The sequence below is a fragment of the Scyliorhinus torazame genome, chromosome 16 (genome assembly GCF_047496885.1).
Source record: "Scyliorhinus torazame isolate Kashiwa2021f chromosome 16, sScyTor2.1, whole genome shotgun sequence".
Taxonomy (NCBI): Eukaryota; Metazoa; Chordata; class Chondrichthyes; order Carcharhiniformes; family Scyliorhinidae; genus Scyliorhinus; species Scyliorhinus torazame.
In genome coordinates, this window is record NC_092722.1 from 166315327 (window position 1) to 166331366 (window position 16040).

The 16040-nt window shown below is 43.9% G+C and overlaps 1 protein-coding gene across 2 annotated transcripts in view; it reads right to left on the reverse strand.

The window, feature by feature from the left end:
- The window catches only part of nrap (nebulin-related anchoring protein), a 155313-nt gene that overhangs the window by 113074 nt on the left and 26199 nt on the right, over nt 1–16040 (reverse strand). For both annotated transcript variants that reach the window (XM_072479425.1, XM_072479424.1), the window contains exons 9-12: nt 15191–15298; nt 8465–8581; nt 5644–5748; nt 4640–4747 (exon numbers count right to left, since the gene is read on the reverse strand). In XM_072479425.1, coding sequence (XP_072335526.1) covers nt 4640–4747; nt 5644–5748; nt 8465–8581; nt 15191–15298 — 438 coding nt within the window. The remainder of the gene's footprint in view (nt 1–4639; nt 4748–5643; nt 5749–8464; nt 8582–15190; nt 15299–16040) is intronic.

Consider the following 16040-nt stretch of genomic DNA (forward strand, 5'->3'; position numbering starts at 1 on the left):
ACCACGGCAGATGAAGTTTAATTTGAATTGAAAGTCTAATGATGACCATGAAACCTTTGTCGATTGTATAAAAACCCATCTGGTTCACCAATGCCCTGTAGGGGAGGAAATCTGTCAAGGGCAATTAGGGGTGGGCAATAAATGCTGGCCTAGCCTGTGCTACCCATATCCCATGGAAGAATTAAAAGAATCACATGATAATTTTGGGGGGGATGTAGTCTAATGGTTTGATTCTGTCACAGCACTCTCACTGTACTGTTGCGTCTTGTACATTTATTTTTATGGATACTTGGCATGTATTAAGTTAATGTGGTTGTTTAGATCAAGACATTCAGCCTCGGATGAACAGAATGGCTCATGATAAATGGAAGAAGATGCTCTAGATCAGGAATAAGTCGAAGGCCCAGAGGAGCAGTGGTAGAGGCAAAGGGAGAGAAATAGCCAAAGCCATGTGATAATAGCACAAATAAAACTGACTTTTCTCTGAATTATATTTATTATGTGATTATGTTATAAATATTGGACTTGAGCATGCAGTAGAAATAATGCCAAGACTACCAGTGCTCACGATTATTAGTACGAAATTTGGCCAGTAACCGATGGTGACTATACACAGACAGTTGAAACAGGAACAGGCGCCTAAATTTTCATTCTCGAGATGGGTAGCAGGAGTCGAGAAAATTCCCGACTCGATCTGCCCACTATAGAAAATGCTTGCAAAACTGGGATCTTTATTATTGGGGACAGGTGTGGGCTGGATTCAGGCTAGCTGACACAGGAAGACGTTAGGGGCAGCCACAGGGTTTCTGGGTGCAGAAGTGGGATGTTTAAAAGGCCCGCCTCAGTGCCGTGGTACTTTGTACGAGCTACAATAAAAACACAAGGGCTCTCCAGCCCTCACTGCACACATCACCTCACACTTCAAACACTTCCCATGCATCATCCAGGCCACCCCATGCCCCCCACACACCCTCTATGGCCCCTCATGTCCCCTTTGCTTAGCTATGGTACGTCATGCACATTCTTCACTAGATACCGTCTTGAACCAGTGAACTCTGTAGTGTATTGTGGCATGTGTAAAAAAACAAGTAATTCATTCATAATTTTCTCCTATCTTGAAAACAAAGTAATTTCACTACAAGCTAATAAAAGTGTCAGTCATCCAGACCCTTTAAAGTATCAATAATAAAGAGCATAAACCCTTAACGTCTGTAAATAAACATTGTGCAATTGACAGCAGGGATCAGAAAGCCTGAGGTATCAAATAAATTTAAATTTTTCTCTGGGTCTTTTAGTATTGTAATGGTTATCTGGCTTTCAGCCAAGCATACAAATGAGGTAAATGGATATGGAATGGCCTCAGTAGGGGACATGAGGGGAGATAGGGAGTGGTTGAAAGGGCAGAGCCTGGCATTGGGAGCATGAAAGGCCACATGGGGTAGGTGGATTTGCTGTGCTTGGCATGGGAGGCATGAGTAGGAGCTTTTGAAATTACCTTTTGAAAGCCCCCTCCCCCTGCTTTTCAGACTAGCGTTTGCAACTTCCCTGAAGGGTCGTGAACCATGACTATTTAAAAACTGCCCCTGACTCCATGAATATTACAGACGAATTGGAGATGCCCATCTCCAATGGAGCCAGCCAGGTCGGGATTACCAAATGGAGTTATTTGACAGGCACAGGCCTGCATCCTTTAAAGACAGCCCCAAAAATCATACAATCTGGGAATGAGATTGGGATTCTCGGAATCAGAACCCGCCCTTCTTTTTTAAAGAATTCCCAAGTCATCCTAACTCGGTGAAAATCCAGGCCATAGCAACACAGGAACAAGAATCAATTAAACATGGAAATCAGTGAATTGGTTAATAAAGTGGCCTGGTCCTTCAGGAGCTCTGCTATAACAGTATCTCACTGGGTAACTAGGTATTCCGATTCATTGAACAGCACAAACCTGTGGTATTTACATGACAGTTACTGACAGATCAGAAAAACTTATGGCTAATCTATTCCAATGTAAGTAAAACTGGACAGCATGATGAATCTTAAATTACTACCAATAAAACTCTCGCACTGATAATTAACTTTACAAGGGTGGATTCTGGTTCCCCCAGATTTTAATTGGTGTTGGGCATTTCTTTTTAAATCAAAAAGCACTTTTTCTTTCCTTTCCTTATATCTCTCTCTCTCCCCACTTAATCCCAACTTTCTTCCTTTCTTGATTTTGCCTCCTGTACATGATTTGGCATTGAATTAAACATATTAACTTGGCCTCCCTGGTCTAGACTGTATACACCTCAGTCTTCAATCTGATTGGTTAAAGAGATGCAAGTTTGTTCACATTACAGATCCCCAGTAGAAATGGGTTTCTAATCATTGCACCTGAATCTATGAAAAGTCCATGGAAGGAAGTCAAAGTGCGATGAACAGCTGATCACCACAGCATTCCAACCTTTATTTTTGAACAGTGCATAGTGGGTGCATTGTAAAGTACCATGGCAACTACATCTTGCAAGCGCTTCTATTGCAATGAGGTTGAACTGAATCTTTCTTTTGACAGGAATTTATTTTGGTCAAGTGCGTTAGGAGAGAAAATAAGCAGAGGAAACAATCCTTGCCATATGACTGGTGCATAACACAAATGGAAAAACTGATTAAAAAGCACAGACACTTAAAACCTTCAAATAAAGAAACAACATTGATTCATCGATGACAAATTTGAAGTACGTTGCAGACTTGGGAAATGTCATTAAAAAGCTACATTTATTTAGACTATGTGCGAAAGATGCTTTAGTTTAAACTACACCTGCCAATGGCAAGAGTTTAAATCAAATGCAAATTACTGCCATGCTGGAATCTGAAACAAAAACAGAAAATGCTGGACAATCTCAGCAGGTCTGACAGCCTCTCTGGAGGGAGAACGTAGCTGACGATTCGAGTCTGGGTTGACAGTCACCCAGAGCTTCGTTCTCCCTCCTCAGAGTTTAAATTAACCTGGAGAAGTTTGTAACTTAGGCTGATGAAGCTGAATTAATATCAGCAGAGATATATGCTTAGTGACTTTTATTTCAGAGGTGCATGTTGATGCATCCCTTATGAAATCTTACAGCTAACCTCTCCAGACCAGATTTACCTGATAGCGTAGTGATGACGCTTATATTGAACTCAGTAGAAATGGGCATACACCAAATAAAGCTTTGAACACGGCTTTGAAATTAAACATAATCATTTAATGGCTTTCCTTTTAAAGTTTATAAATATTGATGCTAAAGCACTTATTAAATAAATTCCTTGGTCCTATACTTATGGTATCAGATGCATTCACTGCTTGGCCTTCAGTCTTACTGCTGTTAAGCTAGGGGACATGCTATTTGACAAGGATAGGAGCAATATAAAATGGAATAAATGTCTTATTTTTCTGTGTTTAACTTCATGGGCACAATTTTCCCACCAAGTTGCACGGAAGCGTCACAGGAGAAGCTCAAAACAGGCTTCATGCCGGGTGAAAAGACCAGGCAAGTAACCCGACTCACAACACTCAGCGCGATCTGGATCACACCATGGCTGGACGTGATCCAGATAATCATATTTAAATGAGCGATTAGGCGCAACTAAATATGCGCGGCCGGGTTGAAGCCACATTCTTGCAGATCCAGGGAGTCAACGGTCGCACCGGCGAGACCGCACGCAGGTGCCAAAAGGTACTGGTCCCCACAAGTGGACCCAAACCCTCGATACCAGAAGGGCAATTCTCCCTCCATCATTAAAAGTCTGTGTGAATATTTATCTACTCATTTGGGTACCTTTGACCAACTGTTTTGATTTGTCTCTGTTATGAAATGAAATTTGAGCCATTCAAGTGCACACATTACACATCAACGATGCCCTTCAGTCTGATATAGTGTAATTACTGTTTAGTAAACAAAAGATTCCAGTCAATTAGAGTTGAATTGTTGCTTGGGAAGGTAACTATTAAACTGAAAGTAAGAAGTGTGGTCAGAATCACGTGTCATTTGAAAGACTTTTGTGCATTTATAGCAAATTACATTGTTTGGAGTTTGATGTCTGTGAATCTCTTTTTCTTAAATATAATAAGAAATAAATAGTAGGATGTTGCATGTAAGCTGTCTGATCCACAATGTATTTGCTTGCTAATCATATTTAATCCATGTAGCCAAGCAGTTTAACAGCAATAATGCAATATTTACACTCACATTTGCGACTGTAAACTGATTTTGATTGTATTACAAACAACAAATATTACCCAAATGCCAATTCGTCATGAGTGCTGCAGACCATAAGTCACTTCTGAGTCACTGCATTGTATAATAGAATGGCACAAATCAACATCTAAAACTACCCAAGATTGTCTCTTCATACATAACATTACTCTGCTTAAAATACTTTGGTGCTCTGAACAATTGTATTCTGTGTAGGCTTGGAGTGTTACCACTAGAAGATCACACATACCAAGGAATGGATCCCAATTGCCCAATGGATCCCATTAGCCCTCCTTAACCATTAACACTATTATCTACATAGAATGGTGTCTTCACTTGAATCAAAAATAGCTACTAGCCAAAAGTACCAGAACAGTGAATTTAAAGATGAATTTATTATCGTTGCTACTTTCATTTCTACTTACATCACTTGCCAAGCTTCCAACTTTCATACAATGTAGTGTACGACTGTCCATACCTATTCCTTCATAGTGGCCTTTCACTTGGTTATGGTAGGCTTCTTTGTATTTGAGCTACGCAGGAAATAGAACAAGTTAATTCATTCACTGCATTATCCGACTGCAAACATCTTAAGCAGCATTCATCATTTGGATCTTTGTTTACTTGTTTCCACTTTTTGAAATCAGTTTATGCAACAAATAAGGTGGACAGTACTACTTAAGTTCACTTTACTGCAATTGCAAAAGTTAAATTTTCCATGCCAGAGAGGTTGTTTGGCAGTAATTAACATGTATAATATCATTAAAAATTCACTTGCATTTGAATGAACAAGTTCTAACTTTTTCTGGCATGTTTTTTGCCTATCTACTCAGGAGGTATCACAGGTTTATGCTCTTCCATGTGCATGAATGACATGTTTCTCAGCAAGACACTGATTTAGCATGGCCTCCAGATCTTTTTGTTCCGATTTATTCCTTAAAACAAGCACTGATAGCCTCAGCAATATTTCTATTTACCAACATTTACCATATCAGAACAAAGTAGGGGCACCTGACTAAATTGAACTGTCAGTCATAGAACATACAGTGGAGAAGGCGGCCATTCAGCCTATCGAGTTTGCACCGGCCCACTTAAGCCGATGATCATATGATCATTGGCAGAAAGTCAATAATTACAAGTGACAGTAACATTATTAAGTTGGAACATTTGATCTAGGGTGGGGATATTGGTGAGTTGAACATCAAATTTAGGTCAGTGCACTGTCTAATCCAATAACTATAGTTTCAGTCTGATCCTACTTAAAGCAGCACAATTGAATCTCAGTTAATCCCCACCCCCTACATATCATTTAACACATTTAATATACAATTAGCAATGACCACAAAATACTATAAATGCAATTATCAACATATCAAACTGAACTAATTTGTCTCAGCACTTAAACCAACACAAAATTGTGATAACTTACATCACTAGTAAATTTAGATAATTTCGCAATATTCTTGAATTGAGGTGTCTCACAGTAGTTAATGCTGTAACCTTTGCATGTGTCTAGGTCCTTCTTGTACTCTATCTGAAAGATTTATAAATAAAAGTTAGTAATGGGAGTATGAGGAAGTATCAGGTAAGATGCTTTGGGAAGTTGTTTCCTGGCCCAATGATGATAGGTTCAAGTACATACAGAGTCATAAAGTTCCTGAAATTGACATTGAGTCAGGATCCCAAAATTAGAACGTTCTCTTTTGACTTGCTCCAGAGCTGATTGAAGGGGAGCCAAAACTCCCTTGGATTTGTAGGACGAGTCTTTAAGAAACTATTGAGATAGTTAAGAAGTCAATTAAGACCTTCTTTAACTCTGAATCCTATATTTTCCATTGGGACATGTTTCCCAATGTATGAGCAACTTGCCAGAGTCACCAAAGGAAGTACACAGCGAGAAGAGTTTCTTCAGTGAAGCTGACAAGCTGTGGAGGCTTTGATCAATTATAGGGAAGAATTCCTGAGGGTTCCAGAATCTGTAAGCCCAATCAGAGGATGTTACATCTTGGAAGGAAGATAACCCCACTGGCAGAGGTAGTCATTGCCTCCATCTTGAGGCTCCTACTGATGAGGCATTCACTTTAATGAACTAAACAGTGGCTAACAACTGACCAGGTCACCCCTGCGGAGGATGTGGCTACAGTAGTTGCTCACTGATGGATGCAGCTCTGGTGGGGAGGGGTCAGAACCAGCCAGTCGCAAGCAAGCCATCCCCAGGTACCTTCCGGGCTTTGGGCTCAGTGGAGGAGCCCATCCGCCAGCAGGAACATCTTGTGGCATTCCCAATCATCCCATAAAATTGGGCAATTAATTATTAACATTGGCAAACCCACCACTGCCAAACAAAATAAGTGTCAGTGATGCCCCACCTCCAGCAAGATTATACAGAGGTTGGAACGCTTTGGCTTACTGAATCAGCGCCAGGTTTTTGTGAATGACCTCTCAGTCCTTCAGGCCCACCCCCACAGGACTTGCAAAATCCCACCTTCATTTAAAGACGTTTGGGGAATAATTGATGTTGCAGCATGAATATTTCTATATATTTTTTATTAGCATGGCTTGAGCTATATTGCTTTCCCGTTAATTGTTTATTATTCTGTCTTGATCCAAGTTGTTGCAAACCATGGGCTCTTTCGCAACTGATTCCACTGACTCGTTCGAAACTGATTAGATGTCCAGCCAAATTGGACAAATGCCTCTGTCAATGCCACTGTTGAACTCGTTCTTTAAGGCAAGCAAGAGAGATCACATTTCTCTTTGCCCCCTATTAAAAGCGTCTGTCATTCTCATAAAATGGCAAGAGGTTTTTACATGCAATGTCTCCCATAGATTTGCAAATCAATGGCAAGTAATTCTTGTCAACCTCAGGAATTATAAATCAAAATCAATTCACACCGGTATCACCAATGGGTCCTTGGGAAGGTAAAATGTATCTGATTGGTTATTCCTTTAAATGTATCGTGTTTGTCAAGAAAAATTAATTTTTATTATTATAAAAATTATACATTTCCTCAGAAGGATTGAGACTCCACACTTTAAAATTTCATTACTGAACACCAGAGCGGTTATTCATTATAATTATGGCTTTGTACACCATTAAAACTCAGTTATTCCTGATTGAACAAGGATTAACGGATTAATTGGTTTCCAAAGGGAAAATAGTGGGCGGGATTTACCTACCAGCCCACCTGCCACGTGTTTTTCAGCGGCAGAGGCAGCGGTATTTTCAGACCCTGACATTACCAACGGGATTTCATGGTGACTGAACCTCTTGTCGCCGGGAAACCCGTGCACTGGCGTGGGACCGGAATATCCCGCCAGCGTGAACAGCCAGTAGATCACGCCCAGTGCGTTTAAAGTTGAATTTCCAGTCACATTGCTGATTCAGTGTTGATTGCACAAAGAGTATAATAGTGGACCCTGTGAAGAACAGTACCACCAAAAGAGATTTCTGAATTCTACATTTAGCACCTGTGCAGATCAGAAGCTGCTGTTGGTTTTACACGGTAATGACACCAACAGTTTCACCATCACTGCAAAAATAAATTCCAGACCATTGAATTTTATCATATAATGGGCTTGCTAAAGACAAAGATTACAATTACAGAGACAAAGCATAACACACAAGGAACCCATTGTAATTATTAACACGAGAAGGAAATGTATATAACTGGGCAGCATGGTGGCGCAGTGGATTCGCCCTGCTGCCTCACGGCGCCGAGGTCCCAGGTTCGATCCCGGCTCTGGGTCACTGTCCGTGTGGAGTTTGCACATTCTCCCCGTGTTTGCGTGGGTTTCGCCCCTCCACAACCCAAAGATGTGCAGGGTAGGTGGATTGCCCCTTAATTGGAAAAATGAATTGGGTACACTAAATTTATTTTTAAAAATAGATATAGTAATTATATATTCACCCTCAAATATATGGGTTAGATTTCCACACACACAAAATCAATGGGTAGAATATCCAGTCATACTTATCTACCTGATAAAAACACCACGCTGTTTAGATCACATTATAAGGGCAATTTGGGGTGGGCAATAAACGCTGGTCTAGCCAGACACACCCACATCCCATGAATGAATCAAATAAAATTTAATTCATTCATAATAAATCAATAAAACTGCAAAAATGTTAATTCTTTAAATTAAGACAATAAATCTTGTTTAAAATTTGCAATTATAAACGCTGTTTAAAGTTCTCCCAATAGTTGTAAGAAACTGCTTTGCGCAATTAATTACACTTTCTTTACCTCACTGACAAGCTTGTTAGCTTCCTTGACGTGCTTCATCGCTAAGTCTTCTTCAGCAGTTAGTGTGTGGTACTGGGCTGATCCCTTCATCGTTGTTAGATCTTTTTTGTATTTTATCTGCAATCATAAAACAATTTGGGTCTTAAGCTATGCCCAAGTATATACATTGAATACTGGAGACCTTGATGTCAGCTAGGTGCTCAAAAACCTAGAAGTGAACATAAGAATTTCAAATTCCAAGGATGGGATTTTCACTTCTCGGACAAGTCTCATGACAGGGGCAAGAATGGGGAGTGTTTCGCACCATGGAGGCTGGTGAGAATTTATGCTGTACCGCACGACCCTGGCCATATTAAACATGCATTGGGGGGTTTTGTGACCATTCAGGCAGTGGAGCGGGGTGGATGGCCCCCTGCTCTACAATCACATCTGGGCGGCATTTTTAAAAGACATCCGGACATAACCGACCCAGCGCTGAAGAAAGAAGCCGGACATCTAGGAACACTTTGAAGCTGGAAGGTGGACTTCCTCACGGACACTGAAGCTGGACGATCCACCTGATAGGTGCTCTTGCTGTATATTCCAGGATCCATGGTTGTGGAAGGCCTCCAACCACGTTGGTCCAAACGGCTGGACAGCATGATGTCCCGCTGGCAGCATGGGCAATCAAGCATGGGGAGGCAAACTGCGTCAGGCCTTCATCTGTCGTCCCATTAGTGGGATGCAAAGCAGTTTCACGCCAGCCTCTGGCGGGAATTGCGACCCATCATGGGGGAGGAGCAGAAGATATTGTCAGGAAGTTTTAGGAGTTCCTACCGCACTGTCCCCTCCGCCTTCACCCGCCATTAAACGTGCCACAGGAGGCACAGGGAAATTCCGCCTGAAGATTTCTTTGCCTCTTAAGTGATGACAATTAAAGTAGATAGCAATAAGTGTGGCCTGGCGTGTAAATAAACTCCCAATTGCGAGCCAGAAAACTAAATAACAATGTGAATTACAAGTAATCTTTAGAAAGGCTGATATCATATTGGAATAAATATTGTAAATCTAAAATATTATATCAAAATAAATTCTAAATTCATACTCAGAGCTGGACTCATTCTTTATCTAGTCCAAAGTGCGATGAACAGATATTTAATAGCAAGCGGCGGCACAGTGGCATAGTGGTTAGCACTGCTGCCTCACATCGCCAACAACTCAGGTTCATTTCCGGCCTTGGGTCACTGTCTGTGTGGAGTTTGCACTTTCTCCCGTGTCTGCTTGGGTTTCTTCTGGGTGCTCCGGTTTACCCCCAAAGTGCAAAGATGTACGGGGTAGGTGGATTGGCCGTGATAATTTGCCCCTTAATGTCTTGGGATGTTCAGATTAGTTTGTGAGGTTACGGAGATAGGGCGGGGGAGTGTAAATGGGGTAAAGTGATAATTCAAAGGGTCGGTCTGGATTTGATGGGCCAAAAGGCCTCCTTCTCCATTGTAGGGATTCTATGATTCTATGCTGGGAGGTAACATACCTGCTATAATTTTAGAATACTATTCTGTAATGTCTTCGATTAGGTATTCCTGTATTTTTATGTTTTCTTTTAGTCTGAAGGACAATTCAATTATTGAACAGATCTTTTCTTTGATCTTGGGCAGGTTTGTATTTTTCTCCTATTCATATTCAGTGCAGGGATTAACCTATTGAACATGATTAAATTTGTCATGTTCCTTGAAATGTAAATAGGAAATTAACTGATAAACCTTATCATGGTTTAATTAAAGCATCAACCAGTCTTCAATCAAACATCAATCTTATAACGATTCTAAAATTAAAATTACCTCTGATCTACTTCTTTTGCTGATAAATAGGGAAATGTTGAAATGATTCTATTACTTAGGAGATGTCAGTCAACGTTTCATTAACATTTTAAATTTCTGCATTCCTGAATTCTTCTTGTTTATCCTGCGAGCTAAAACAAATCTCCCTTCGAGCTATTTTGTACAATTTCCACCTTTCCCTTTGTTAAGAAATGGAAATGGTTGTAGTGATCTGTACATCTGTACATACATCTGCACATACACCAGGGACTACAGACAGATGTAACAGCCACAGGATCACTAGATGGCAGCATCAGAGACGGGTATAAAGGGTCCAGCCCAAGGGTGGATCTGCCTCTTTCAGAAGCACAGGGCTAGTGAGCAGCAGCAGACAGAGACAGCTCAGCATAGGCAGTTTACCTTAGCTTCACTGGTCATACCTCTTGACTGTATTATATCTAGTTAAGCTCTGGAAACAGGAACGAACCCACTGAATAAGGTATTTATGTTAACTGGAAGTCTACAATCTTTATTCAGACTTAGTGAATAACATAATGGTAAGGTGGGGGGGGGGGGGGGGGGGGGAGACAGCTTCATAGCCCAGAATACCTTTTGGGTTTGAAAAGAATAAACTTTGGAAACAAGATGAACCAGGAAGTGGTGATTAGGTTTTCACAACCTTGAGTTTTAACAGCTTGAAGATTGGGAGGAAGAAGTTCCATATTTTGAGGCCCTGGGTTAGATTAGGAGACTGTGCAAAATGTCTTCATCTCCGTGTGGGAGTAGGCAGGAGAAATAGCTTGCAGGATGGTGCATTTGGTGCTTAGAAAAGACAAGAGAGGAAAGTTGAGATGGGAACTTATCAAACTGATGACAGTTGTAGATTATAGTAGCTTACACAAGGAAGTCAAGAAAAAGGAGGGAAAAGAATTACTTTTCAATGTATGTTTTATGAAAGTTCGGAGGGAAGATTTTGGGCTACATATCACGAGGGAGGTGGATGGATCGTCTGCCCGGAAACAAAGTCGGCATGGAATTGGCTCACTCCACATGGGATCACCCCATAGCCATAACACAGCGCAGAGAGGTTGAATAGGGGCAAGGTGGGACTTCTGCCCTTGGGTCGGTTGGTGAGCGTCATAATGGAGTGGCGAGGTATGTTTAATGGAGCAGATGGGTAGGAAGATGAGGGGAGCTACTATCTTCGGGGGTCACCCCCCAATGCGCAAAAGGCTCCCCCCAAAGATGGTAACCCCCCTTCCTCCCAGCCCTTTGAAAAAGTCTTTTAAAAAGGCCCACTTCCATTTGACTTCCCACGTATTCATTTACGGGATGTGGGCGTCGCTGATTAGGCCTGTGTTTATTGCCCATCCCGAGTTGCCCTTCAGAAGGTGGTGGTGAGTTGCCTTCTTGAACCACTGCAGCCCTTCGGGTGTAGATACACCCACTGTGCTGTTAGGGAGGGATTTCCAGGAGTTTGTCCCAGCAACGGTGAAGGAACAACGATATATTTCCGAGTCAGGGTGGTGAGTGACTCAGAGAGGAACATCCAGGTGGTGGGATTCCCAGGGATTTGCTGCTCTTGTCCTTCTAGATGGTAGTGGTCGTGGGTTTGGATGGTGCTGTCTAAGGAACCTTGGCGAGTTACTGCAGTGCATCTTGTAGATGGTACACATGGCTGCCACTGTTCGTCGGTGGTGGAGGGTTTGAATGTTTGTGGAAGGAGGAGAAATCAAGCGGGCTGCTTTGTCCCGGATGGTGTTGAGCTTCTTGAGTGTTGTTGGATCTGCACTCATCCAGGCAAGTGCAGAGTATTCCATTACACTCCTGACTTGTAGACGGTGGACAGGCTTTTTGGGGGGGGGGGGGGGGGGGGGGGGGGGGGGGGGGGGGGGGTCAGGAGGTTAGTTACTCGCCATAGGATTCCTAGCCTTGGTAACAAACTGAATTGATCCCTAATTATTTATTTCAATATGTTGGGTGGGCCACTGATTTCAGCACCTGTCCACCTGCCATATTATGGGTATGAGCTCGGGTGAGTGGGAAGGTGGTGGACTGGGCACCCGCCCTATTTTACATGGTCCCCCCCAGACCCCCCAAAAACACACCTGGAAGGGGCATGAAATTTCAGGCTCTTGTTTGGGGAAAATGTAGAAAAGACGTTGGGCAAGATTTTCCCGTTGTTCACGTTGGCGGGATTTTCCGGTCCAGCCGATGGCGCACCCCCACCAAGGGTTTCCTGGCAGCGTGGGGTGAATTCAGTAGAACCTGCTGCCGGCCAATGACGGGCTACCTCCTGCCGCCGAGAAACACACTGCGGGGAGGCCAGAGAATCTCGCCCATTGTGTCCGGCTAATCCATTTGGGTTTTTGGACAATCCCTGACGTGGTGTATAGAGGGGCTGAAACAGATGTTGGGACTTTCAGATGGCTTTTGATAGAGTTCAACCTAAGAAATTGCCAGTTAAAATTGAAGCACATGGAATTTATGTAATTTCATGGCATGGAAGCCGATTGGAAGACAGAAGAGACAGAGTGGTGGAATAAGAAGGACACGCTCAGATGAGAAATCTGCAAAGCGTAGGATACAACCTCAACTTTCCATTACATGGGAGTATTTTTCAACTTTCAGCTCCTGGCTTGGAGGTTCACAAGACCAGGGTATGGGTTGTGGGCGGGATTCTCTCAGCCCGGGACCGGGCCGGAGAATGTCCGCGACTGGGGCGAGTCGCGCCATGCCGCACCGAGGGCGTGACGCGATTCTCCGCAGAGCAGAGAATCAGCGTCATTGGCGCGGGCGCGGTCTGCGATTCTCGCCCCGGGATGGGCCAAACGGCCGTGTCAAAAAACCCAAATCCCGCCGGCGCCGTTCACAACTGCTCTCAGCCGGCGGGAACTTGGCGTGGTAGGATCGGGGGGCGGCCTGTGGCGGGGGGGGGGGCCACCTCCGATGTGGCCTGGCCCACGATCGGGGCCCACCATTCGGCGGGTCAGCCTCTCTGGCTGGGGGCCTCCTTTCTTCCGCGCCTGCCCCTGTAGCCCTACGCCATGTTGCGTCGGGGCCAGCGCGGAGGACGGAGACACTGCGCATGCGCAGACCCCGCGGCACCCAGTTGATGCCAGGATCAGCAGCTGGTGCGGCATGGGCCACTCCAGTGCCGTGCTGGCCCCCTGTAGGAGCCAGAATTGCTGAGGCCGTGTTGACGCCATCGAGAAACACAACGGCATTTCCGTCGGCGTCAACACTTAGCCTCAGGATCAGAGAATCCCGCCCTGTATCTCTGGTGCACTATCTATGATTTGCACCTGACAAACAAGGTTTCACCCCATGAACAGAGGCCTGCGCATTACTGTTTATATATACATTCACTGGATTGAGAACATACAAATTAGGAGCAGGAGTAAATCATTTAATAAAATCATGGCTGATCGTCTGTCCCAACTTCCCTGACTGCTCCCCGAATCCTTTGATCCCTGAGAGATCAAAACTCTCAGCTTTAAACATACTCAGTAATGGAACATCCACAGCTCTCTCTGGTAAAGAACTCCAGTGGTTCACGATTCTCTGAGTGCTCATGTTTGGAAACCACACTAGATTGGGATGTTCCTGGGCTTTGTGAAACATGAAAAAGGTTGTTGAGGAGAACAGAGGTGCTTAACGCGTCAAAATAACCAACTTTTGAAAGCTGCTTTAGCAGTGGGCGAAGCTAGGGAATCCCATTTGACATCAACAGAGGTACTGCGACCAAAAATCACAGACCATGAAGGACTAAGAGTGGGATGGCCAGACGCTGGTTATGCTGTCTCTTTATTTTCCACACTGGAGGCTCTACCAGTCTCCAACCAGAATTACAATGGGAAACTAGGCCAGCCCTCATGGAATTTCAGCACCGTAATTTTTATGGGAAAGCTGCAATTGCAAGACTGTGGGAAACTAACCTGCTTCTGTTGAAGGATGTGAAAATAAAGATTCTCTCTGCAATATTCCGGTCACAGCTCAGTAATTCCATTCCCTAACATGGCTGAGAGTGGGGTGGCACATGGTTAGCACTTCAGCCTCACAGTACCAAGGACCAGGGTTCAATTCCAACCTTGGGTGACCGTCTGTGTCGATTTTGCACCTACTCCCGGTGCTTGCGTGGGCTTCCTCTATGTGGTAATACCAGGTATTGCAGTACCTGAGAGGTGGATGCCCATTGGCTAGACCTAGGAGTCTACCATTGGGTAATGTACATAGCTCCGCCCTGAGAGGCGGGGTATAAGAACCAATGCCGTCCCAGCAGCCTTCACTTTCTGTATCGAAGCTGCTGGGTACAGTTCTAGCTGATTAAAGCCAATTAATTATGACTCACCTTGTCTCGAGAGTAATTGATTGTGCATCACTCTGGGTGCTCCAGTTTCCTTCACAGTCCAAGGATGTGCAGGTCAGGTGGATTGGCCATTCTAAATTGTCCCTTATTGTCCAAAGGTTATGGGGTTACAGGGATACGGCGGGGGAATGGGTCTAGGTAGGCTGCCCTTTTGAGAGTCGGTGTAGACTCGATGGGCCGAATGGCCTCCCGCTGCACTGTAGGTATTCAATGATTCCATGGGAAGTGGAGTGTTGGTGACTGTCATAACCATCATGAGGACCACAGAGAAAGAATCATTGATCTCCGCGTACGAGCTCACCAGGTAGGGGGCGGAGGCTAAGCACCGGCTGGTTATGAGCAAGGTATAAAAGCAAGCCCAATTCAGATCCTGGTACAGCAAATCCTCCCAGCTGGAATTGCACTGGGAGGGAGATGCTACAGTGACTATGGACACAAATTAATTTCAGCTTCTGTGCAGCTCTCCATTAATTTCAGAGCATGCCACCTAATTCTGGAGTATGGTCAATTTCATCCCACATCAATATCAGCGGAAGAGCTGTTATTTCCTCTGGTACTTACATCACTTGCAAGTTCATTAGCTCTCTTGGCATTGTAGTATGCTGGTGTGATCATAGCAGGGAAACTGCCTTTCCCTCTTGTTTCCTCTGAATCAGCAGAGTACTCAGGCTGCAGAAGTAGAAGAAAATTATAGCAATCAAAAGCAAAATATTCCTAAATTGAAGGTTATTGTTCAGGATCATATTATCTGGCACTTCGCTGAGACACTCCTGAAAATCAACCTAATAATATAGCAATAAAAGCTTTCAAAACATTTTGCACACAGAAATCACAATCCTGGAACTCACACCTGGCCTTCATTATCATAAATCATAAAGGCGTAACGGTGGACCAGTACTTAACACTGCTGCTTCACAGCGCCAGGGACCCAAGTTCAATTCCAGCACTGGGTGACTGTCTGTGTGGAGTTTGCACGTTTTCCCCATGTCCGTTTCCTCAGAGTGCTCCCGTTTCCTCCCATAGTCCAAAAATCTGTAGGTTAGATGGATGAACCATGCTAAATTGCCTCTTGGCGTCCAGGCATGTGCAGGTTAGGTTAAGGGGATAGGGCGGGATGGACGGCAGGGATGGACTGCTCTTTCTGAGGGTCAGTGCAGACTCGATGGGCCAAATGGCCTCGTTCTGCACTGTAGGGATTCTATGATGATAAATACAGCTCAGCTCACTGAAGGGCCACAACTGATTCTTAGATCAGCTGTAATGGGTAAACTCTCAGCAGTCCTGCTAAACACTCTGAGGGACTCAGAACAGGAGCATTTAGTGGCAAGAAGCCATGCCCCCAGGAGGCTAGGAATTACAGGACAGAGCGCACATGGGGCGGGATTCTCCGAACCTCCGCGTTGAAATCGCG